Source organism: Schistocerca gregaria, chromosome 3, assembly GCF_023897955.1.
Source record: "Schistocerca gregaria isolate iqSchGreg1 chromosome 3, iqSchGreg1.2, whole genome shotgun sequence".
Taxonomy (NCBI): domain Eukaryota; kingdom Metazoa; phylum Arthropoda; class Insecta; order Orthoptera; family Acrididae; genus Schistocerca; species Schistocerca gregaria.
The window spans coordinates 848,598,323-848,625,817 of NC_064922.1; the positions used below are offsets into that span (position 1 = coordinate 848,598,323).

At 41.1% G+C, this 27,495-nt stretch overlaps 1 protein-coding gene across 3 annotated transcripts in view; it reads right to left on the reverse strand.

Moving 5' to 3' along the window:
* The window catches only part of LOC126354758 (DNA topoisomerase 2-alpha-like), a 157,422-nt gene extending 135,556 nt beyond the window's left edge, over positions 1 to 21,866 (reverse strand). The window contains exons 1-5 of one of the 3 annotated variants that reach the window (XM_050004640.1): positions 21,450 to 21,866; positions 21,226 to 21,328; positions 12,360 to 12,537; positions 2,252 to 2,432; positions 1,906 to 2,149 (exon numbers count right to left, since the gene is read on the reverse strand). In XM_050004640.1, the coding sequence (XP_049860597.1) occupies positions 1,906 to 2,149; positions 2,252 to 2,432; positions 12,360 to 12,537; positions 21,226 to 21,328; positions 21,450 to 21,514 (771 nt within the window). In that variant the 5' untranslated portion in view covers positions 21,515 to 21,866. Of the gene's footprint in view, positions 1 to 1,905; positions 2,150 to 2,251; positions 2,433 to 12,359; positions 12,538 to 20,907; positions 21,101 to 21,225; positions 21,329 to 21,449 lie in introns of those variants that run through there. The other 2 variants (XM_050004642.1, XM_050004641.1) reach the window with 2 other exon arrangements.
* Between the last annotated feature and the right edge of the window lie 5,629 nt (positions 21,867 to 27,495).

Consider the following 27,495-nt stretch of genomic DNA (forward strand, 5'->3'; position numbering starts at 1 on the left):
GTCAGTTATAGGTGTAATAAAACCAAATTTAAAGTATACTGACACACACTTTCATGCAGTAAACGCAAGCGGTTAGAAAGAAATATTTTGTATGTTGTCTGTTCTAGTATGGAAAACGTACCCTGTGTCTGCAAATAGTTTCTCATAAACATAATTACTTAGCCAGCACTTGCTGAACATTGTAAGTCTGTAACAGACCTTAAGATACACCATAGACAAAGGTATCATTCAGTGATGTAGGTAATCTTTCTTTCTTCATACAACTTTCTGGGGAGGGCAACCACACCTCAGAGAATTGCAAAACAACAATAAAAACACTCAGCACAATTAATAACCATTTAAATTGTCATCAAAATTATGACAGTTAAAAAGTCTAGAACGATGTGTTTTCGAAAGCCACATAGCTATAAGAAGGTGCTATATTCACAACTACCAGTTTCACGTCAGTATAGGCACACCTTTAGATTTATCTGTCAAAAATTCAAATCACTGTGAGAAATTTTATGAAATGGTGGAAATACGGAACCATAAATAGTTCTGGCATAACAAACAATGACAAGTACTCACAATGGTTATAGTTTCATAATGTGGATGGGCAATTATGGAGTCCCAACACTTGAGAAGTTATCCACATTAAGAATCAAACCATGTTGGTGAGTAATCATAACAAAAGAGACTACAACCAAAAGATGCTTGTCAAAAGTGTACAAAGCATGACTGCTTATGAGCAAGGCCTAGAAAATAGTGGTAGTGGTAGAGGTGGTGGTGATGGTGGTGGTGGTGGGGCACGCTAATGTCCCCATCCATAATAGTGTCCCATTCATTATTTGCTTTTTCCCGTTTTCAGCTGTCATGTACACTTTTGAGAAGCACCTTTTGGGCGTACTCACTTTTATTATGACAATCCCAAAATGGTTCAAATGGCTCTGAGCACTATGCGACTTAACTTCTGAAGTCATCAGTCGCCTATAACTTAAAACCAATTAAACCTAACACACATCCATGCCCGATTCGAACCTGCGACCAGAGCGGTCACTCGGCTCCAGATTGTAGCGCCTAAAATCGCACGGCCACTCCGGCCAGCATGACAATCCACCAAGATGGTTTCACTCTTAATGTCGATAACTTCCCCAGTTTTGGAACCCCGTAACTGTCTACGGACATCACGAAAATATTACCATTGTGAGTACTAATAATTGTTTTTGTTGAATGCCAACACTATCTACGTATTTTTATTTCTACCATTTCATAAAATTTCACACAATGTAATCTTGGCAGATGAACTTTACGCTGTGTCTATACTGAAATGAAAACACTAATGACAAATAAAGCAACTTCATACAGCTTGCAGCTTTTGGAAAGGCTGCACCATCTTTTACTTTTTTAAAATTTTTACGATAATTAAAATGGTTACTGAGTGTTTGTTTCTTTGTTTAGGCATCTTATTAAGAGAGAGACCCCAATTTGTAAAACACTGAGGAAATTCCACACTTCCCATTTTTCTAATTGTGTGTGTGTGTGTGTGTGTGTGTGTGTGTGTGTGTGTGTGTGTGTGTGTGAGAGCACGCATGCGCATCACTGCACCCCTTTTTCAGTCTATAAATCAAAACTGTGTGCAAAGCATAAGAACACATGTAACAAAAGTTACTTGAGAGTTCACTAGCAGTTTAATGTCCATACTATGACATGTCCCCTCATTCATGTATTCTGGCTGAAGCACTTTTCTCACTAGTCAATAATTAACACATTCATAAATGCTAAAGCAGTACTACCACACTACTTTTTAAAGAACTTTTTTCAATTACATCAATACGGAAAGGTATATAATTTAGTCATAAACTTATATGCTGGTATGTTAATGAAAAAATAATCCTAATGGGAACAAGGATATCAATTAAAGCTTACTTGTTTAAATGCTCTTTTGTATTCTTTTGAAGCTGTTTCCACCGTGAATTTTGTGCTAAATATATTGCACAACTTTGCCCCATATCCGTTTCTACCACCAGTGACCTTTTCTTCTTCGTCGTTATAATTGGACGAGGTAAGCAGGTATCCAAAAATCATGGTGGGAACATACATTTTCTCATCTTTGTGCTCCACAACAGGAATACCTTTACCGTTATTCCACACTGATACTGTGTTGTTCTCTCTGACAAAAGAGAAATTAACCAATTAAATATATATGGCAAAACCAACATATTTACTAACAACAAATATTTAAGATATTTGATACTGATTAGAGTTAACTTACGCATCAATGTCTATCTTTATGCAATCCATCTTTGGATCTCTCTGCTTATTGTCTGCAGCATTTACCAGAATTTCATCAAAAATTTTGTAAAGACCTGGAACATATGTAATCTCTTTCTGCACCATCATTTCCTGCTCTGAATCATACACCCACATTACTTCTGTGACAGGTTCAACAGACCCTGTAAATGGAAAGGGATATAATGGCTTCAATAACACAGTTTTATTGCAAAAAAAGTGAAAAATAAGATCGTGCTCTTATCTCACAACAGATATCTGTGAAGTTAGTCACTTTTTATTTTCTTGACATTGTATGCAAAATACTCTCATGAGCAATTGAATTAAAGATACCTATACTACAAAGGAAGATAACTTCTACTTCCACAGCAAACAGAATATAGCCTAGTATGACAAAGAACTGGGATGTTGTCACACCTGCACTGGCCAGCTGTTAAGCACAGGAAGAGAATGACACATTCTCAGCACATTTGACTGCAGCAAGCTGGTGAGTGCCTGGCGCATCAGATGCTAACCTACACACCCTTCAGACACTTGGCTTTTTCATATGCCATCTTGTCATGAGTATTCCATGACATAACAACAAAGGGAAAACAGCAAGCCTCAATCAAATGCCAAATACAGGTTATAGTAACAGTGGATAGATGAGCCGCAGTGCAGCAAATCACTCATCAGTTCAATTCTCAGCAACAACATAAGCAACCATGTTATCCACAAATGCCGCCTTTAAAAGCTACCACCCAATACATATACTTCTGTTCCCCACATGTTACAAGATATCAGAGATCATTGCAAGTAGCTCGAACACTTGAACCAGAAGCTCCGAGAATGGAGAAAGGTTGCCTGGATTGAAGAGTTGAGAAATCGCATCGGCATACACTGATGACAGGGTGCAAGTGGGTCAAAACCCATTTGAGTGAGTTTATCCAACTTGGCAAGAGGGTAATGGTCAAGCAGAAGGTGGAAGTATTCCAATGTGGGTGGGGGATGTTTACACGGAATTAAATTGGACCTCTGATATGTCTGCCATCAGGTACCATTGGACATTGGTTCAGGAGCTTACTGATCAATAATATATACCCTACACGTGACCAGTGTCTTCTGCAGAACAATGCATCACCCTATAATCCCCTAATTGTGTACCAAACAGTTACTAGCTTTGTTTCACTAATGATAAGAGCATCCTATGGCTCACATGAAGACATACCTCACTGTATATATAATAATAAATTAATATACAGAGGATTTATCTTCTAAGAATAAGAAATGTGACCACTAAATAAATGGATTTTCAGCAATGTGTTAAGTACAGAAAGAATGTGTTATACGATGATTACATTAACACCTCTGATACTCTTAAAATGTGCAAGTTGTTAAAAACTGAAAGCCAAATGAAATGTGGAATAGGTTCAGTTTTTTCATTTTCATAGTTACCAGAATAATAGAAATACCCACACAGTAAAGCATCTTTAAGAAGCATTAACTTTTTCTGCAGGCAACAACTGCTAGTGGGAGAATATTATCGTGAATAATAGTCCTCCTACATGTTGTGTGTTATGAGGAGCTTGAACAATCAACAGAATAGCCAAGTATTCAATGATTGTCACAAAGTGCTGTGCAGCTAAACTGACAAGTGCTGTCAGTGCTTAGTCATCACCTGTTACCGCAGTTACAATCTCACATGACCTGCATATATTGTGTATTGAGAAACAATTTGCAAATCACAGCAGTAAGCATTATGTATTTCTTGCCGAAAACAAATACTGACAAGTCAATGGTTGAAGAAGGCCAGTATATGATCAGTCATTCAGCATCTTGCTTCCTATCATTAAATCACAGTTACCTCCAATGAAAATCCAGAAAACATTATTGCATTGGATTGCCCATTTCTGTGAATCAGCTCTGTGCCTAACAGTGAGAATTGTCATGACAATAGCACAAAATTTCATTTTAATTACCCACCTGCCTTTTAGAGCAAATAATTCAATGCTGCCTTCCTCTCCCATATAGCTAAGTAGTGTACTGCAAAACAAATGGTTCAAAATTCCTCTGGAAACAACAAATTGTACGAGTCCATCTCACAAAATTGAACTTTATGACAAGCAAAAGATCATCCTCCACAAATTAACGAAGAACACTGAGGAATTTTCACAATATTTTGATCATCATCTGCAATTACAAGAACTTCCCATTGAAACTGATAACAATGCTAAGTTCTCTGTCCTTAAAGAAAATAGAACCTGTAACTCACTTACCACTGCTTTACATCGTTTTATGAAGTCTAAATTGGCTATAGCTTTAGAGTGCTCAGACTAAATGCATCTTCAGCACGATATTGGTTGGTTGATGAGAGAGAGAGAGAGAGAGAGAGAGAGAGAGAGAGAGAGAGAGAGAGAGAGAGAGAGAGGGGGGGGGGGGGTCGAAGGGACCAAACAATGAGGCCATCAGTCCATTGTTCCTAATAAAATAATACCACAAGTGGGAGAATAAAACTGATGTGACATATAACACAAAACAGAAAGAAAGGAAAAACCATAAGAACGAACAAAAGGCAAAGAACACCAAAAGGAACAAAAGAGGACAAGAAAACAACAGAAACGCTAGAAACAGAAGAGAGTAAAACAAGAAACTAGTTAAGAGTGCCTGGTCGACCACGAGAATAAAAATGAAAAGCCAGCCACTCTGTAACACACTAAAAGCACTAGGGTGGAGGACACAGAGAGACAAAGGACATGCACTAAAACCTACACAGAAGTATAAAATCCACTCACAGAGATAAAACATAAACCTAAAGCTGCTGCTGAGAGATCATCTACCACCACCGAAGGTAGTGAGCTGGGAAAATTAAAAGTCGCTGAAAAGCGGCAAAAAATGGGCAGTCCAGCAAGAGCTGGACAACTGTCATTTGGGAGCCACAGCGACAGAGATGAGTCCTCGCGACGGAGAAGGTAACCATGTGTTAGCCAAGTATAGCCAATGCAGAGCCGGCAGAGGACAACTGTTTCCCTGCAAGAGGACCGCACGGAAAACTTCCCCACATTCATAGCCACCTTAATGACAAGCAGTTTGTTGTGCGTACTGTTATGCCATTCCGTCTCCGAAAGCCGGAAAACCCTGCAGTGTAAAACAGAATGCAGGTCAGCTTCGGAAATGCCCATCTCCAGAAGCGGTTTCCACGTCGCCTGTTTGGCCAGCCTGTCAGCAAGTTCGTTAGCTGCGATTCCGACCTGTCCTGGGATCCACACAAACACCACTGAATGACGGGTCCGATCCAGGGCATAGATGGATTCCTGGATGGACGCTACCAGAGGATGGCGAGGGTAGCACTGGTCGATAGCTTGTAGGCTGCTCAATGAGGCAATACACAGGAGAAGTGACGCGCCAGGGCATGAGCGTATGTGTTCAAGAGCACGAAATATGGCCACCAGCTCTGCAGTGAAAACAATGCAGCCTTCTGCCGAGGTGTTGCTGTTCAATATGTCCTCCATGAACATAAGTAAAGCCTATGTGACCATCAGCCATCAATCCGTCTCTGTAAACCATGGCAGAGCCCTGGTACATAGCAAGAATTGACAGGCAGTGACAGCGGAGAGAGGCGGGGTTAACAGAGTCCTTAGGAACATGCAAAATGTCCAGACAAAGCTGCATCTGAGGCGTACCCCATAAATGTGTACATGAACAGACCGCAAGTGGAGGTGGTAGAGAGAAGGACTCCAATACGGACAGAAGGGACCGCACACGAACCGTAATCGTTAGCCCCGACCTGGGCCGCCGATGCAGGAGATGGACTGCCGCGAGTGGGGAAAGAAGATGGTAATTCGGATGCTCAGAGGAACTACAAATGTGTGCAGCGTAAATGGCAAGCAGTTGTGTACATCTAATCTACAGTGGAGGGACCCCAGACTCCGCCAGTATGCTGGTCATCTGACTCGTCCTACAAACTCCTGTCGCTAGCCGAACCCCACAGTGGTGCTCATGGTCAAGTAAATGCAACGCTGAGGATGCTGCCAAACCATAAACCACACTCCCATAGTCAATTAGGGATTGGACAAGAGCTCTGTAGAGCTGCAGCAGTGTAGAGCAATCTGCACCCAAATTGGTGTTGCTCAGGCAACAGAGGGCATTGAAGTGCTGCCAGCACTTCCGCTTAATCTAATGAAGGTTTGGAAGCCAAGTCAATCGAATGTCGAAAATCACTCCTAAGAATAGATATGTCTCTACTACAGTGAGTGGATTGTCATGAAGGTAAAGTTCTGGGTCCGAATGAATGGTAAAGTGCTGACAGAAGTGTATGGCATATGACTTTGCGGTTGAAAACTGGAAGCCATGGGCTACAGCCCATGACCGCGCCTTGTGGATGGCTCCCTGTAGGTGCCACTCAGCAAAACCAGTACTGGTGGAGCAGTACGAAATGCAGAAATCGTCTGCATACTGGTATGGTGAGACTGAAGGCCCTACAGCTGCTGCTAGACCATTAATGGCCACTAAGAAGAGATAGGCACTCAATACAGAGCCTGTGGGACACCATTCTCCTGGGTATCGGGGGAACAATGGGAGGCACCACGGAAACCCCACTCATAAAATGTGGCAAGGATATGATGTCACTAGGTCGTGTCATATGCTTTACGTAAGTTAAAAAAGACTGTAACCAGGTGTTGGGTGTCTGGAAACGGCTGTTCGGATGGCAGAATCGAGGGATACCAGATTATCAGTGGCAGAGCGACCCTGGCAGAAGCAGCCCTGACATGAAGCCAGGAGCCTATGTGACTCCAGGACACAACCGTCGACAGACCATATGTTCCAGCAGCTTACAAAGAATGTTGGTGAGGCTAATGGGCCGATAGCTATCCACGTCAAGCGGGTTCTTACTGGGTTTGAGCACTGGAATGACAGTGCTCTCACGCCATTGCAATGAAAAGACGCCATCGCACCAAATCCCGATGAAGACTACGAGGAGAATCTGCTTGCAGTCAGGCGAGAATGTTTAATCATCCGACTGTGGATCCGATCCAGCCCAGGAGCTGTGTCGGGGCAACATGCAATGGCACTGATGAGTCTCACTCTGTAAATGGGGCGTTGTAGGGTTCACTGTGCAGTGTAGTGAACAAAATTACTTTCCCTTCCATCCGCCGTTTGAGAGTGCGAAAGGCTGGGGGTAATTCTCCGATGCAGAGGCGCGAGCATAGTGCTCGGCAACCACATTTGTGTTGGTAGATAACACGCCATTTATGTTAACACCAGTAACACCTGTAGGGGTCTAGCACCCAAAAATTCGTTTGATCTTTGTCGACCCTTGAGAAGGTGACTTATGGCACCCATTGGTTGACACGTACCTCTCCCAACACTCCTGCTTCCGTTGTTTGATAAGATGGTGAATTCGGGCACAGAACTGTTTAAAGACTATGAGGTGCTCCAGGAAAGGGTGCCGCTTATGCTGCTGTAGAGCTCGTCGACACTCCTTAATTACCCCAGTGACTTTCCTGCGACCACCAAGGGACTGTCTTTCAGTGGGGGCATCCTAAAGAACAAGGGATAACGTTTTTTCGACGCACAAAACAATCTTTGTTACCTGCTCAACCACCACATTGATGTTACCATGTAGGCGAGATTTAAATGTGGCAGCAAAGGTGAAAGTTTCCCAGTCTGCCTTGTTTAAAGCCCATCTGGGCAGGCATCCATGGGCTTGACCCTTGGCAGTGACAGGAAGATGGGGAAGTGGTCATTACCATACAGGTCAACATGTGCTCTCCAATGGATAGCAGGACAAAGGCTAGGACTGCAAACAGAGGAATCAATGGCCCTTTATGTGCCACACTGAAATGTGTAGCAGCCCAAGTATGTAAGAGGCAGAGGTCGAGTTGTGACAGTAAATTTTTGACGTGTCTGCCAGTAAAAACTATGACACCCCACAAGGGGTTATAAGCCTTAAAATCTCCCAAGCATAGGAAAAGTTTAGGGAGTTGATCAATATGTGCAGCCAATGCAATCAGGAATACTGCACCATCTGGAGCAAGATATATGTTGCAGACAGTTATTTCCTGTGTCGATTTGGTGTCATACTTCTGTGCACTGAATTGAGTTCGTGAACGCTTAGAGACTGCTGATGTTTTACCTCCAGCAAGAGATGATGGACTACACTTCATCGCCTGTCATCCCCGATGACACCCACTCCAACCAGGGGCCCTCCCCACGGGCACCACCTAGCCCCAGCAAAGGGCCCTGTGTGGTCAGTGGGCTACAACCAAGAGGGTACGTGGCGGTCCCATCACATCGGACTGGCTACCGTACTGGATATCAGGTGCAAAGTAGTCCATGGCCATCGTCGACACAGAAAGCGACACTGCATACTGCATGGTGGAAAATGCACCCAGGAAGGTGACCTCCCCCAAGAGATGGAGAATGAGCGGGATTGAAATGCAACGACAAGGAAATGGGCTAAAGATGTCTATGCACAACAGACACTATGCACCATGTAAGGTGTCCTTCCCCAATTGGCTTGTTCATTGGGAAAATTTTGAAGAATGGTTATCAAACCCTACAGGGAACCATCACATAAAGGCCGAAACGTGTGAAACGCCTTTTAGTCACCTCTTACGACAGGCAGGAATACCTCGGGCCTATTCTTACCCCAGGCCTGCAGGGGGCAGCACAATATTCTTGCAAAAATAATAAAAACTTAAAAGATCTACCTCAACTATAAACTATCCAATAAAAACTCAATATTCTGGAAAAACACCATAAATAGGTTACCCTGTCTATTAACTAACAATGTTTAGCACAATTTCGCAAGTTACATTTAGGAACTCTAGGAACGTTGACAGTCAGTTACTATGGAGTGTCCTCTCAGACTATTTTTTATAAATAAAGCAAATGTTTTATTGAATATTTACTGTCATGACTTCTTGTCATTCATTACATTTCTTACAAGTTGACATTGTGGAAATTGCAGGGTTTTAAACATTTAGACAAATAAAACAACGAAACTTGCAGTATATTTTTAACTTAAGTGTTACAATAATTACAGTAGGCAGTTAGTTCTCTACTCACTCACAAATTATGATCATACACACATGCAAAATAAGTACTTGGGAAAACAAACTTCATTTATGAGAAATTGGATAGAAAGACAGTTTTGAGTTACTGCTCATCGTTCCAAGTAGACTGGCTATTGCACTCCACAATTTAATAAAGGGAAAAATTACGCCACATTTTACAAATTAATTACGTAGTCTTGTGAAGTTCTGAATCATATTTCAATCACTTTCAACTAGTATGTATGTCATGCAGATCTTCCTAGAACACTCCAAACAAATCAGAAGACTACACTGTTGACAGAAATCTTGTTTTTCTCTTCAGATGAGGAGGGCATAAGGTATGGTGCACATTTTTTGTTTTACAAATTGTTCTTTTGCTACGGCTCATCTTGTATGAGAAGTATTCTTCTGATGGTGGTGGCAAGAGTTCTATAGAAGGTCTATGCTTCACATGAGGCTCGGCACGATCTCTTGCTAGAGTCTTCATGAGGATCAATCTCGTCTTTACTTCTGCCTTTGGATAAGCTTGATGCACCACACAAGAATTCACACTACAAGCAACATCCACTAATGCAAAGAAAATGGCCAAAGGCCATCTTCTCGTACACAAGCTTGATTAATAAGATGCACACCTTTGGTTGAGACAGACCACACCATATTTTGTCATGTTATAAAACATGATCTCTGGTTTTCCTGATACAGGTTCATTGTTTACTGCATGGTCCATAAAAGAGATCAGTATTGCAGCTTTTGACTTCTTGGGGACAGAGGAAACCAGTGTCATTTTCTTCTGTAAAACCATAAACAGTTGTCTTCTCACCTCACTGCTGTGGCATCTCCGTTTTATTTCTTTTCAGCGTGCCAAATGTATGCGAGACCTTTCTTTGAAAATTCATTGACTAGGTCTAATGATGAGTAACAGTTGTTATATGTCATATTTCTCTATGTATTTTCAATGTGATCTAAGCTTGGATATTTTCATATTTGTTCATTGGATGATTTTATCTAGAATATCTAGGGTAAAGAACAGTTTCCATAACTCCAAAACAGCAGTGTTTCCTTGAGACTTTTAAGTGTCTGTTGCGGTTCAGGAAGTTGCAAGATGTTGTGTTGCCTTGTTCTTACGTTAGCTGGCGGCTGCTGCTTTCTCCAGCGAAAACATTTGTCCTTACAAAAGAAGTAAGCTTCTGCATCTTCATAACTTTCTATTTCCCGCTCTGAATTAGTGTCTTGATCAATAAAGATCTTGAAATCAGGGTTATTATGTCCATGATCAAAGTCTTCATCTGAGGATTCACTGAGATATTGTTGAATATCCACATCCATCTTATGCAAACACGTTCCATACAAAGTCCAGCTTTCCCCACAATGGAGAACTGATAGCATTCAACAGGATGATGCCACGCGCACACAAGTTTATGTCTGAGAGACCTCTCAAGGCCCATAAAAAAGAAACTAGCAACAATGCAAGAGTTCTGGATAGGAAGGTACGCAGAAAGATTCCATTTCATTTCACAGGGGTGTATGAAATATTATGAGACAAAAAAAAATCATAGTGGTCTCAGAGACACTCCATACTAATTAAGGGTTAACAATAATATATTGTTACATGCTAATGACTCGTCTATGTAAATGGCTGTTTTTTTGTAATATAGAACTTAGCTGTAACAAGTTTTACGAAGAAGTAACAATATTATGGAAAGGATAGTTGCTGCTCACCATATAGTGGAGAGGCCGAGTCGCAGATAGGAACAACAAAAAGACTGTCGGAAAGTGAGCTTTCTGCCAACAAGTCCTTTGTCCAAAAGTTCACTTTCTGACAATGTTGTTGTGTCTACCTGCAAGTAAGCATCTCCGCTATATGGTAAGTAGCAACTGCCCTTTTCAAAATATTGTTACGTTCTATCCCTGATTCTCCATTGTTTAAAATGAAACAATTTCATTTTTTATTTTGAATAAAGGTGTGCATGCAATGTGCATACCCCTGTGAAAGGGGGGGGGGGGGGAGAACACTTAAAGTCTATAAATTTTCTGAGCTATTACACACATCAGCTGCATTATTACTAACGAGCAAGTGAGTTGTCTCCTGCCTCATTTTTGTTAATTGTTTAACAACATACCTGATATCTTCTTCAAATGGTCAGAAGACTCTGTACCTAAACATTGTGGCAGACATTTCTGGCATCTGTCAGTTCTCACAAAATTTCACAAATCGAGAATAATGTGTGTAAACTCCATGTAATTCTTATAAATCTATACTACACAATGAACATTTTTGTTTAAGAGGTAACACACCACACAACTGTGCCACGTGATACCAGCAAATAAAATTGCACAAATAACATCAGATAGTCAGGTCATGTGTACATCAGGTGCCCTTGCTTGTATGAATCAATGGTGTGTGTGTGTGTTTCTCATTTTCTGACAAAGGCTGTGGCCAAAAGCTTATGTTTAAGTGTGTCTTAATTATGTTCGCCTCAAACTGAAAGTGTCATCTTTACTGTAAGTAGCAATATATCTTTTCCTATACAATTGATACTCCAACCTGTAGTTTCCACTGTTTAAATTAAGTACTCAGGTTATTTATGCAACCGATAGTGGTACACTTATCAGAACCCATACTCTCTAACAATGTGGTTTTCCTTGTATATGATACCATCCAATTCCATTTTCTCCAACATCTGCTGTCAGTGTACCAAATTTAATAATTACATTTTTGAAAAATAGAAATTACAAAGATGCCCTCTGTGAAACACCTGTTAATTGACATAAAAATGTTCTACTCAATTTTCTGTTGATTCCTTCACATTTGAATTAACAGTTAAATCTCATCTCAAGAACTGAATTATCCAACAAGTTACAGGATAGTAATATTCACTGACACAAGACAAAATCTTTGACTGTGTTAGTGTTCTCTTTTATCTCCAGAAAATTACACACTATCTTTTTATTCCAAAGTAGCATTCAATTTATTGGAGATCATAAACTGGGCATTCCCTTCAACTAAGTTACATCTAATAAAAATAACACTCAAGGCAAAATATATTATATACAAACCAATGTAAGTATCTGGCCGCAGTAATACGTGCTCTAACTGAGACTTCTTTTGGTATATTTTCTCCACAGTTAGGTTCTTTACATTCTTTTTCGGGGCAGGTGGTGCATCACCACCAGCCATGTCAGCAGAGCCATTCTGCATTTCATTTGCTGCAGCATTCATCTTTGAAAAACAGTCCTGAAAAATAAGTGATGTTGTTTTCACTTCCTTGATTCTATCATATTAATCCATAGGAGCTATTGGTATGGTTTCCATTATAACTGTTAAAGAATCTGGTGAGAGTCATTAATTCTGTTCATATAATGCACTAGTTTCCTTTAGCATTTTATCAAGTGTGAGAAATATAAAATAAATTAAAAGAGTACTTCATTATAACACTGTTAGCTAACAACAGCAGATATTATGCAGAATTATGAATGCTCTTAATATCTTATTCTAAAAACAGAGATGATGTGACTTACCAAACGAAAGTGCTGGCAGGTTGATAGACACACAAACAAACACAAACATAAACACAAAATTCAAAAAAGCACCCACGTGATTTACCAACTGACCTGCCTACACTGTGAAGCTTTCTATGTGGGAATGACCAGCAACAAACTGTCCATTCACATGAATGGACACAGGCAGACTGTGTTTGTTGGTAATGAGGATCACCTTGTGGCTAAACATGCCTTGGTGCATGGCCAGCACATCTTGGCGCAGTGTTACACCGTCCGGTTTATCTGGATACTTCCCACTAACACCAACCTGTCAGAACTCCGGAGATGGGAACTTGCCCTTCAGCATACCCTCTCTTCTTGTTATCCGCCAGGCCTCAACCTCCGCCAATTTCAAGTTGCCGCCGCTCATACCCCACCTGTCTTTCAACAACATCTTTGCCTCTGTACTTCCGCATCAACTGCCATCTCTGCCCAAAGTCTTTGCCTTTACAAATGTGTGTGTGTGTGTGTGTGTGTGTGTGTGTGTGTGTGTGTGTGTGTGTGTGTGTGTGCGCGCACGCGCGCGACCGAGTGTATACCTGTCCTTTTTCCCCCCCTAAGTCTTTCCGCTCCTGGGATCGGAATAACTCCTTACCCTCTCCCTTAAAACCCACATCCTTTCGTCTTTCCCTCTTCTTTCCTCCTTCCTGATGAAGCAACCGTTGGCTGCGAAAGCTGAATTTTGTGTGTATGTTTGTGTTTCTATCAACCTGCCAGCACTTTCATTTGGTAAGTCACATCATCTTCGTTTTTAGATATATTTTTCCCCTCTTGGAATGTTTCCTCTATTATATTAATATCTTAGTTCGATACTCCAATATGTTAAAAAGCGCTTTTTCTGCTAAGGAAAGTTGGTAATTATCCACTTAAGCTGCAACAACATAGATATTTTTACGTTCTAGGAATAAATGTGGCCTTTCACTATACGAAAGAGCAGAGAAACTGGCAGCTGGAGGTACCTTCTCTGCATGTTTCCCATACTAGTGGCCTCACAGCACAATTAGCCATCACATCAAGAGGCCTACAGCCAGTGTAAGTCAACACTAAGCCACTAGACAAAGTGTGCATAATGTATTTAACGGTGCTAACTTGAAAACATGACACCTGAAACCTGCAGACAGTACACTGCAGAAACAATTTTATAGACAAAAGTGGACACGGAGATATTTTAAACAATTTATTATGGCTGTGAGCCATATGCCGGAAAATGCTTATAAAACATTGTAGTGAAACAGCAGCCCCTCCATACTAAGGTATTCTTATGCGATTTAGAATCTATATTGGAGTCAAATACAATTATTAGAGCTCATCTGTTAAATTATGAAGCTACTTCAGTTTTGATTACACAAATCTTTAAAAATTCTTTAACTTTGCAAGTTACTTTTAACCTAAGGGCAGAACACACAACACAGGTCCTCTGCTTCTCCAAAGTAACAATGGCAAACATTAGCAGAGGCAGTGTATGCATGGTGGCTGTTCTGCCTCTCATTGATTAATTTTTCAGGAAAGGGGGGAGGGATGGAAGGAGGGGTGGCACATCTGACAGGAAAGCAGATAGAAGGAACAGCAAATAGTGTTTACAGCTTTGCTGAAGGAAATGAAATAGAAACGCAAAATGTAGCATCTTTATGGTTGGCCAGTTATCCTATTCTGAAGACTCAATATCCAAGGATTAATTTGAAGCAATGACAACGTTTTTAATGACATTTTCTCAGATGCCTTTCAACAAAAAGTAGTTTTCTGGTAGATTTTCAGTGTAGTGTACTTACTTAATCCTGTCTTCCACAACATCAACAATGGCTTCCTGAAGTAAATCTTTCATTCTGAATGTGCAATTTCTGGATGCAACCTTTTGTTTCACTAGGACCCGCACTTTTCTATCAGCTAAATTGGCAGGAATAAAGGGCAGATGCACAACTTTATGGCCTATTTCTGCTGCAAAACTGTCCTGCTAAAATGTATTGTAAAGGTGCTTGACTTCCTCCAACATCTCTGCATTCTGTATAGTGCTCGAAACAAACTGTTGCTCTCTTCTAGTCACTAAACAATTTCTTCCTTCTTTGTATCCTTTGTATCTAAATTACGAATTTTCTCCTTTTTTCTTGAATGATAACTGGCATTATCTATATTTTCACATAACCTTTTTCTAGTGCAAGATGTACATATAAGCTTTACACATTGATAAATCCATATTCTGATAATCCTGCAAGACTAACAATAAGTCTCATTTCCTTTACTACTTGGTACTTAACTACCTGTGCCCTTTGAATCCTGCCCTGTAGGCTTTCTGGCGTAAATTTCTATTCCCCCCCCTTTCTTTTTTTTGCGCAAAACTATAGTGGTCTTTAGTGCCCAGACTAAATTATGAATGCACTGCGAGGCCCAATGTTAAAACAGCAACTAAAAAGGTCAACACTATAAAAGGCACATTAATAGGCAAAGGAATAAAAGAAAACAGCATAATCAAATGTCCTTAGACAGGTTTGTCAAGTGGATAAAACGAAGAACGCGAGCAGCTGCTCCTGGGTCATTTGCTAAAGTTTCATCCAGAGTACACGGCAGGTCAAGGTCAATGCGCAGTGTATTAAAATTCGGACAGGACGTTAAAATGTGGCGTATCATCAGCAATTGCCCACATGGGCAGAATGGCGCCGTCGAAGCCGTCAGCAGATGGTGGTGGCTGAACCGGCAGTGTCCACTCCGTAACCGGACCACAATGACCTCCTCCGGCCGAGAAGGGTGTGAAGAGGTCGTCCAAGCCGTGGGAAGAGGTTTCAAGGTCTGAAGCTTGTTTTCAGTAAGTGTAGGTCAATCGGCACGCAACAGCGATAAAATGCGAAAATCAGATGAAGGCACACAACAAGAAGCTGTTCGAGGCTGGAGGACCGCAGCCTTGGCTGCAGCATCAGCAGCTTCGTTCATAGGGATACCGACAAGGCCAGGAATCCTCATAAAGGTAACCGGAGAACTGTTGTCCACCAGCTGCTGAAGAGTGTGTTGAATCCGGTGCACGAAAGGGTGAACCGGATACGGATCACTGAGGCTCTGGATGGCGCTCAGGGAATCAGAGCAGATGAAATAAGCAGAATGTCGGTGGCGGCGGATGTAAAGAACAGCCTGATAGAGGGCAAATAGCTCAGCTGTGAAGACCAAACAATGGCCATGGAGCCGGTATTTGAAACTGTGTGCAGCGAAAATAAAAGAACACCCAACACTGTCTTAGAGCCATCTGTGTAAATAAAGATTGTATTAATGAACTTCGAAGTTTGACAAACCGCGAGCGGTATACCGAAGCTGGGGTAACCTCCATTGGGAGCGGACTGAGGTTAAGGTGAATGCGAACCTGCGCCTGGGGCCAAGGTGGTGTTTGGCTCTCACCGATTCTAAAGGGCGCAGGAAGTGGAAAATCAAGTTGCTGAAGGAGATGACTAAAGAGAACTCCAGGGGGTCGCAGGGCAGATACAACAACCCGTATTGACAGTCAAGAGAGTCATCAAAAAAGGAATGATAACACGGGTGGTCGGGCATTGATAATAGCCAGCAGGCATACCGACAAAGCAGTATATTGCACCGGTAGGTTAGTGGCAATTCACCGGCTTCAGCATGAAGACTCTCGATGGGACTAGTATAGAACGCTTCGATCGCAAGACATTGCATGGAGTTGAGGCGGCGTAAGATGAACGGCCGCGCAGAGGAGTATACAAAGCTCCCATAGTCCAGCTTTGAGCGGACAATCAACCAATGTAGGCGAAGTAGGACGGTGCGATCCGCTTCCCACGACGTACCGCTGAGAACACGGAGGACGTTTAGGGAACGGTTACAACGGGCAGCCAAATATGACAAATGTGGAGACCAGCTAAATTTCCTGTCAAATGTAAGACCTAAAAATTTTGTTGTCTCCACGAATGGGAGTGCAACAGGACAGAGATGTAAGGACGGTGGGAGAAACTCTTTGTAGCACCAGAAGTTAATACAGACCGTCTTCCCGGCAGAAAAACGGAAGCCATTGGCGACACTCCAGGAGTAAAGACGGTCAAGACAACGCTGAAGACAGCACAACAGGTGTAAGTAGGCTGCTTAGGTTTTCTTATTGGTAACGCCACGTAGAGCTCCGTATAAAAATCACTGGGTGTGCTGTGTGCAGTCTTTGGCTAGTTTGCATTGTTGTCTGTCATTGTAGTGTTGGGCTGCTGGCTGTTAACAGCTTGTAGCGTTGCGCAGTTGGAGAAGCTGCCAGCAGTGGTGGATATGGGGAGAGAAAAGGAGGAGTTTTGAAATTTGTAAGACTGGATGTCATGAACTGCTATATATATTATGACTTTTGATGATATTCAGGTAAATACATTGTTTGTTCTCTATTAAAATCTTTCATTTGCTAACTATGCCTATCAGTAGTTAGTGCCTTCCGTAGTTTGAATCTTTTGTTTAGCTGGCAGTGGTGGTGCTCGCTGTATTGCAGTAGTTCAAGTGACTAAGATTTTCGTGAGGTAAGTGATTTGTGAAACGTATAGGTCAATTTAGTCAGAGCCATTCTCTTGTAGGGATTACTGAAAGTCAGATTGCGTTACACTAAAAAAATATTGTGTGTCAGTTTAAGCACAGTCATGTATAATTGTGCAAAGGGGACGTTTAACAGGAAACATGTACACTGTGCGCTGCAGTAGATGGTAAAATCGTCCACAAAAAGGGAGCATGATGCATCAGCTGGGAGGCAATCCATTACTGGATTGATCGCTATGGCAAAGAGAGCGACGCTCAAAACTGAGCCATGTGGCACCCATTCTCCTGGCGAAAGGCATCGGACAGGACAGAACCCACATGTACCCTGAACTTTCGATCCATTAAAAATGCATGAATAAAAAGAGGAGGCAACCACAAAGGCCCCATGTATGCATGGTGCGGAAAATGCCCGCCATCCAACAGGTGTCGTAAGCCTTCTCCAAATCAAGAACTCAGCCACTGTATGGCGCTTCTGCAAGAAGGTATTCATAATGAAGGCCGACAAGGTAACCTAACCAGTTGGTCAACAGCAAAACGGCACCTATGAAATCCACATTGTACATTGGTAAGTAGGCATCGAGATTCAAGTAGCCAAACCAAACGAGAGTTAACCATTCGTTCCATCAGCTTACAGAGACAGCTGATAAGGGAAATGGGTCGATAACTGGAAGGATAAGTGCTTGTCCTTCCCCCGCTTAGGAATCGGGACAACAATAGATTCGCACCAGCATGTGGGAACATGACTCTCAATCCAGGTACGAAAAGACTATTGCTAGGTTCCAAAGCAGCACATTATCACCAACATATCCGATCCATCTGAAACATTGACTGGGCCCCAGAACACATACCCTGAGCAAACTTTATTCAATACTGAAGAAAAATTCATGCTGAGTCTATAGTAACAACAGCTCAGTCTTGCAAACCTGATAAACCGACCAGTAGGCATAGGAACATCGCACTCAAACACTTTGCCTCGAAAGCTGACTAGAAACCCTGTAACAGGCACGGAAATCTGACAAGGCAATCCAATTCAGGCTTGGGAACCAATACAAAGGGACCATTGTGTGTGTTTTTGCATGGCTAACGGGTGTGGCCCCAAGGTGATGGTATTACCGAAGCTACTATTTCCCAATAAAATTTTTCTTTTATGTGGCCTTAAAAGCAAACAAATTCTCATGCATCTATTTACATTAAATAGTGTATACCACGCTAATATTCCAGAAAGAAATCTTTACTCTGCAGCGGACTGTGCACTGATATGAAACTTCCTGGCAGATTAATACTGTGTGCCGCACCGAAACTAACTGTGGACTTTCGCCTTTCGCGAGCAAATGCTCTGCCAACTCACGACCCGCATACAATTCTGCCAGTATCTCGTTTCTTACTTTCCAAACTTCACAGATGCTTGGTAAAGCACTTGTACATGAAAGGCTAAAGTCCCAGATTCAAGTCTCGGCCCAGCTCACACTTTTAATCTGCCAGGAAATTACTACAATAACTACTACTACAAAGCATATCGAGAGTTTTAGCTGCCTGTAGCAGGTCTGCAAGCAGAATATAATTATGTTCTACAAGTAACAAATCTTATTGTTCTTTGGCATGCTAATGAGAAAAGGTACATTGTTCCAGTCATTCGTGCCAAAAATTGAGAACACTGGTTCCGACAGAAACTGAGCAACATTATGTTACATGTAGGAAAATGAAATATATTTAACATGCCCGACCTCAAAGATGATTACACTGAATACATGACATGCACAAAGAAGACTTCGCAGTTTAATTTCCTTAATATCACAATATTCTCTCTTTACTAATTGTAATAGTATTAGATGTATTACAAGATGTGACTTCATGAAGGATACAATGTTCAGCAATTTAACTGAATCATGGTGATACCAGTGAAAATTAGGTGGATAGGTTAACTAATGATTACTGAATTGAACTGGGAAGAAAATAAATTTCTGACAATTTGACTAAAAAAACACATCAGATGACAAGGCACATCTTGACGCACGAGCAAACTGTCAATTCAGTAACAGAGGGAAGTGTGGATGGTAAACATTCTGGAGAAAGGGCAAGACTTGACTGCAGTAAGCAGGCATGTGTAGGATGGACGAGCATTGAGACTTATATGAAACCTGTATTTGGAGTGAAGGCCAGAACAAAATAAAATTTGGAGCTGAAGTCACATATTGGATCTCACCTGAAATCTTTGTTGTGTTGACAGACACAGCCCACAATCTAAGTTAGGTTGTAAGGTGACTATTCAGTTGGGAATTGACGAAGTCAAAAAATGTGAAAGCAGAAAAATCTGATTGTTGTAATTAGTAGACTGATAGCGACGCCTAACATTAACATCTGTGCCATAGTGAAAAATTCAAGGAGATGCAATACGTAACTTTTACCAAATCTGGAATGTTACAATAGTTTTCAGTGCAAGTGTTCTACACTTACCTCAGAAATGACCTACGTTACTTTTAAACTTCGTTAACAATGCTGTCTCCCTTCAGCACACTTGAGCAAACTAGTTTTATTATTGCTAACTCATTAGCATGTCAAGGAGTCATCAATCTGTATTGGTACTACTGGCTCGCACACTTTCAGGGGCATGTTTTCATCCATTTCAACATAAAAACATAATTCAAAGAAAAACCGCAATTTACCGTTAAATAATTGCAAAATTACTTTTACAACTGCAGAGATCTGTTTATTCGGCAATCAAATTCACAATAACATTGGTTAATTGCAAATTACAAGGCACCATCTCAATGTAGCAGTAAAGTAAGATCTTACACAACTAAAAACGTAAAAATCAGGCAATAACAGATTTAAATGCTTTTTTTAGACCCAATTTCGTTTGAATAATTATTACGTAACATATTTACATTTAACACAGCTGAAGATAAGTACCCAACAACGATGGGCAGAACTCTTAGCTTGAGACTACGTAAAATGAAGCAGTTGCTTACACACAAGCCGGATTTGAAATCCGCTAATTTTGTTTGCACACAAACATAGGCGTACAGCAAGAATTCCAAAACTTAACTAATTTTCGAATGGTATTAGATCATAGGTACTACGAAATATTTATGTATTTTCATTCGGTTCGCTTTTTCACGAAGTCGATCATTCCTTAGATTCGATCGTAGTAACGATTTATCACATTATTTAAATCAAAAACCTTTAAGCATATTTCGTGAGCCAAGAAAAAGCAAAAAAATGGCTCAAACACGATTGATAACAAACGTCAAAATTTGACATTATTTCATTTGTTATTTAAGAATCAAAGTAAAAATGAGCTGACACTCAAGACATCATCAAAATAATAACGCTGCAACCTGAAAACGAATTAACACACCTAAAATTAAATTACTATAAGAAGACTTTATCACACAGATTCATTCTCTATTCCTTCTAGCTAAAGGAAAATAACAACAAATAGAAAATAATCCGTAACGGCAAAAACGCTACTGAAGAAACGGCCACTCGCCGCAACACAAAAATGGACTATTTCATTACCGACATCATAAATTTCAACTAAAAAATTTCATAATCTTCATCTTACCACCAGTGGACCTGACATGATCACAATTTTGATAAAACCGTACAAATCCAATTATTTTTCTCCAAGAAACATAAGCACAAACCCTAGTCCGACAGACTGTCGGAAACCGTACGTCGTTATGTACAACAAAAAATTCCATTTCGATTTGAAAACAGCCAATCAACATCGTGCTACAAAAGCAAGCATCCTCATTGGCTACTGCAGAACGCCAGAAGCTTTACATCAAAGGACAGTTCATGATCCACACACAGACACCGTCAGTTTTCTTCTTGTTTACACTATTACTATTTTTGCGTACGAAATATTACTCACACGTACCAGACAGCGTAACTGCTTATTATGACCGGTAATCACCCTTACATTCAAGAACTTCAACAAACCCACAGCGTCTGTCAAACGATTTTTCTCAATGAATATACATCTGGAAACATGATAAAATAGTTAATAAAATATGATCCAGCAATTATCAGCGAACAGAAAATTACCCTCAATTCATCAGTAGTTGCATTATTATATCTTTCACACAATATACGTAGAATTACCTACTACAAAGTCCGCTATGCCACCATTTTCGGTGAATGAAAACACCAAAGATAAACCACAACATAAACGAATAATCGATTGGATAGTGTTCGACAGACAACAAGCTAAAGTTAATACAGCAATCGTTGGATCAAGCACTTGATCTGTCAGAGAAACACTATTATATCACGAAATAAAAATACTGATTTGTCACTATCAGTATATCTATACAATTTTTGTTCGGTGAGTAATGAATTTCCTCACCCAAGCTGGACTGTACCAACTGGGGTACCACAGGGAAGTGGCTAAGACCTCGCTCATTTTAATTTATATAAATGACATCAAAAGTTCAATCATTGGTACTTATATAAACCTGTCTTCTGGTTATACAAATGTTGTCGTGACTGATATAAACCAAATAATGCCAACATCAGCACCTAGAATTTTGGAATATTTACAAAAATGGTTTGAAATGAACAACTTGACTTCAAATAATTCAAAAACGAATTACAAGAATACATAGTCGGAAAACGACCTACAGTTTTGGAATATTTACAGCAATAGTTTAAAGTGAAAAAGTTAACGTAATTAGCAGCAGGAAAAGGCAGTTTGATTTGCAAAAACGTATTTATATGCTTGCTGTGTAGGATGGCCACACAAACAAACTTCTTAAGTTAACTTTAAATACTGCAAAATCTGATGACATCCACCAGACGTAAACAAGGTAAGAAATGACTTAGACCTCAAAATATAAAATAGCGAAGTTAAAAGTGTATCTGTCGCAAAAGCTTTTGGAGTCCATATAGATGAAAATTTAGATTCAAAAGAAAAGATCCACTATCGCATTAGCAAGTCAAGTTCTGCTGCATTTGCACTCCATATATTTAGTAATGTGTCTAGTAAAGAGTGTAGCATAACTGAATACTTCGATTACATTTACACTTCTATCACATATGGCCTCACTTTCTACTGTCAAGGTACGACAAATTTAAAAACCATCTTCACACGACAAAAACGAGCTGTTAGAATAAACACCAACAGTTCAAGGCTAAGAAACTCCAAACAGCTATTTCAACAGCTAAATATTCTACCTCTACCATGCTTCTACATACAAAAAATTGGAATTACGATGAAAAGGTGCAATGAAAATTTCAAAACCAACTTAAATCTCCAATCACATATACAAAAACGTGCGCTGACATCCATTTAAAAATACTAAACAAGGCTATTGCACAGAAAGAAACAAATGTTCAAGGTACAAAATTTAATAACAAACTCCCAGCCCATGTAAAAGAAATTTAAATAATTGTCTACATACGAGAGAATAATATTCAAGTTTTTAAGGACCATTTGCTATTACAGTGCAAAACAATACCTTCAACAAGTGCCAAAGAAACTAGTATATCCACTCGTGTTCAAATACAGAGATATGTAAACAGGCAGAATACGGCGCTGCGGTCGGAAATGTCTATATAAGACGAAAAAGTGTCTGGTGCAATTGTCACATCTGTTACTGCTATTACAATGGCAGGTTATCAAGATTTAAATGTGTTTGAACGCGGTGTTATAGATGGCGCACAAGCGATGGGACACAGCATCTCCGAGCAAACAATGAAGTGGGGATTTTGCCCTACAGCCATAACAGGAGAGTAACGTGAACATCAGGAATCCAGTAAAAGATCAAATCTCTGACATCGCTGCAGCTGGAAGACGATCCTGCAAGAACGGGGTTCAATGGCGACTGAACAGAATCGTTCAACATGAGAAAAGTGCAAGCCTTCTGTAAATTGCTGCAGATTTCAGTGCTGCGTCATCAACAAGTGTCAGCGTGTGAACCACTCAACCGCCCATTTGTGCACCCTTGATGACACCACGACACAAAGCTTTACGCCTCGCCTGGGACCGTGGACGCCGATATTTGACTGTTGATGACTGGAAGCATGCTGCCTGGTCGGACGGTGCTCGTTTCTAATTGTATCCAGTGGACGGACGTGTATGGGTACGGAGAAAACCTCATGAATCCATGGACCAAGGGTGTCAGCACAGGACCGTTAAAGCTGGTGGAGGCTCTGTAATGTTGTGGGGCGTTTGCAGTCGGAGTGATATGGGATACCTCCAGATGCGACTCTGGCAGGTGACACATACTTAAGCATCCTGTCTAGTCACTTGTATCTGTTCATGCCCATTTTGCATTCCGACGGACTTGGGCAATTCCAGCAGGTCAATGCAACACCCCACACGCCCAGAATAGCTACAGAGTTGTACTTCTGAGTTTGAACACTTCCACTGGTCACTCAACTCACCAGACATGAACATTATTGAGCATATCTGGGATGCCTTCCAACTTGCTGTTCGGAAGAGATCTCCATCACCTCTTACTATTACAGATTTATGAACAGCTGTGCAGGATTTATGGCGTCAATTCCCTCCAGCACTACTTCAGACAATAGTCAAGTGCATGCAACGTCTGCTGCAGCACTTCTGAGTGCTTGCGGGGGCCCTACACAATATGAGGCAGCTGTACAAGTCTCTTTGGTTTTTCAGTGTATATGCCACACTCAGTGTCGACAGTATTTTCAGTCAAATGTTTGCTATAATCTGAATTAGTATTTTGAACAGAAGTGTTGCAACTATTATGTGTTTTTATTTAAATCTCAATTAAGCATTCAAGGAACAATATCTGCCAGCTCGGTGGCCGAGCGGTTCTAGGCGCTTCAGTCTGGAACCATGTGACTACTATGGACGAAATTTCATATCATCCCTCGGGCATTGCTGTGTGTGATGTCCTTAGGTTAGTTACATTTAAGTACTTCTCAGTTCCAAGGGGACTGATGACTCCAGATATTTAGTCCCATAGTGGTCAGAGCCATTTGAACCATTTGAAAATATCTTTTGTGTAATTAATCAAAGTTCTGATTACAGTTTTAATGTAAGATTGTACAGGGTACTGTGCAACCTTGTAATTGTAGGCTACTATACATCCTTGTATGTATGTGTGTGTGTGTGTGTTTATTTATTTTTGTATACTGTGTTTTTTCTGATGAAATCGATGCAATTTAAATTGTCTCTGGATGAATAAACTACTACTAAACTACATCCATACACCAACACCTGATTTGTAAACAGCTGTATAAAACATGACACAGGGTGTGTGCATTATAATAAACATTAAAAATTTCGCACATTCCATTGGCACTTGGAGTTCAGGAAGACTAACTGCTTAATTGCCCATGTTAACGTTGTAATTAGTCTAATCTTGCCATCATAGTTCCTATAGGAACAGTAAAGAATGAATAGTATGCCAGTGGAAAATGCTCCTATCAGAGCACAAGAAAATCGACTATGTTCCTGCTAAATGAGTCTGACTGAAAAGAAAGGTAGCAGCTGCCTCAACCTAGCTTCCTCAGCAGTTAAAAAAAAATTTCCCAAAATGTTTGGCATGCAAACCTATTCACTCTGTTTTTAACATGCAACACACCTCTCACTTCCACAAGCTCCCCTAACTCGGTTATTCACTCACACCTGTCCACTCACAGTTCACCATTCTGACTCACTCATTCAGCCCAGCTCATTGTCATTATATCTTTGTCTCTAACTGTCACTGTCTCCTGTCCTACAGCCACATCCTCCTTGTTCTGTCCTACCACTACTGTCTCCTCTCACTTTCACTTGTCCGTCTCGCTCTCTCCTACCGACTCATTCATTTCTTCCTACTGCTGCTGTCTGTTCTTACTTTCATTACCTCTCTGTTCCTTGTAGTTATTATTGTAGAGCATGTCTCAGATTACTCCACTGTCTCCTTCTCTTTATTCCTCTCCCACTGGTACTTTCTCCTTCCCTCTTTTCCTGGCACTATTCCATCACTGTCAACTATCTTCCTCTCACACTGCCTTCACTCTTTCTACACCATAATCACCATCTACTATCTTCCAGTATTTATTGATTTCTGTCTCTCTTCTATTTTTACGCTTTATCCTCTCTCAGCATAAAAACTCGCAAATATGTTACCATGACAAAATTTTTGGGAAATTGTGCTAAGGAAGGTGGAATCCTAATTTTCAGTCATAATCTTATAAACACAAGCATATTCGCCATTACAGTGCAATGATAGGAGCATTTTCCCACTGGTTCACTTGTTTTCCCTCCTTCAGTATGGAGTGTAACTCATATGAAAATAAATGTATGGATCAGTAACATTTTGATAGTTTACATGTGTGAATTGGAAAGAACACAAAACTAATTTTTCACCTCAGATCAGGTATTACATCCACAAAATTTTTCACGTGCTTCAGTACTACATAATAGGGACGCCAGAAACCTTCTGATGATAACACAGACACTTAACAGCATATTTCTCCATACTATGTAAGTTTATAAACAACATTTTCGCCACACTGAATTGTAGGTGCACATTTAACGTGTACAAGTAGGGTACCTTTAGACGTTTGTGTCTTGGAAACGGAAAAAGATATAAAGAAAATTTTGAAAGTTTTTTGAGATCGGGATCTTAGGAATATATTGTACCATTTATAGCCATTTGCTGTGCATAGCCTACTTGGAATCCGCGGCTCAATATTGGAACTATAAAAACATGTTTTGAGGGTGTTTCTGTATAACGAACAAGGATTTTTGAAAACAGGAGACAAAGTGGTAGGATGGCACTTCTGGGCAAAATATACGTTAAACTCTGAGCAATATGCTATAGTAAATTATTTGTACAGGATATGTGGATGGGACGGCTGTGAGCATTATGGAAAGAGAAGGATAAAGTTTCTTTTGTAAGGCCATTTATAGGCAAAAGCTACACTATATGGAATACATTGTCGGGCCAAAGGAGGTGAGGGTGAGCCAGAAGGTGAAGTACGGCGAAGGTTGGTGTCTGCGAAAACTAAGTTCACAGTGCCGCAGCATCAAGAGAAGCGGGAAGATCTATACTGTTACACGGTGCGTGTTTACATTGAGTGTAACTCATATGAAAATAAATGTATGGATCAGACTCACAGGAGAGCAAGAAAACAAGATAGCGGGCCTGGCTACAGGCGGCCGATTATATTCGACGCACCACGCGGCATCCTCCGCCCGATTGGTCGGGATCGAGAAAATCGTGCAGGCAGCATGGAACTTTCCAGAGCGTTGCCTGCTCAGCGACGCCTCCGCATAGTGTACCCTCGTCTGCACACGAGGGGGGCACGTGGTCAAGATGCCCTTCCTTGGTGCTGACTTCGTGTTACTAGATTGTGGGACGAAGGAATTTATGGGCAGATGACACTGCTGGCCGTGAGTTAGCCATAATGGAAAAACTAAGTTACCTCTGGGAGCTAATAAAATAAATTAAAATTTTCCTATCAACTGGCCCATCCTTTACTTATTTAAATACACTCCTGGAAATTGAAATAAGAACACCGTGAATTCATTGTCCCAGGAAGGGGAAACTTTATTGACACATTCCTGGGGTCAGATACATCACATGATCACACTGACAGAGCCACAGGCACATAGACACAGGCAACAGACCATGCACAATGTCGGCACTAGTACAGTGTATATCCACCTTTCGCAGCAATGCAGGCTGCTATTCTCCCATGGAGACGATCGTAGAGATGCTGGATGTAGTCCTGTGGAACGGCTTGCCATGCCATTTCCACATGGCGCCTCAGTTGGACCAGCGTTCGTGCTGGACGTGCAGACCGCGTGAGACGACGCTTCATCCAGTCCCAAACATGCTCAATGGGGGACAGATCCGGAGATCTTGCTGGCCAGGGTAGTTGACTTACACCTTCTAGAGCACGTTGGGTGGCACGGGATACATGCGGACGTGCATTGTCCTGTTGGAACAGCAAGTTCCCTTGCCGGTCTAGGAATGGTAGAACGATGGGTTCGATGACGGTTTGGATGTACCGTGCACTATTCAGTGTCCCCTCGACGATCACCAGAGGTGTACGGCCAGTGTAGGAGATCGCTCCCCATACCATGATGCCGGGTGTTGGCCCTGTGTGCCTCGGTCGTATGCAGTCCTGATTGTGGCGCTCACCTGCACGACGCCAAACACGCATACGACCATCATTG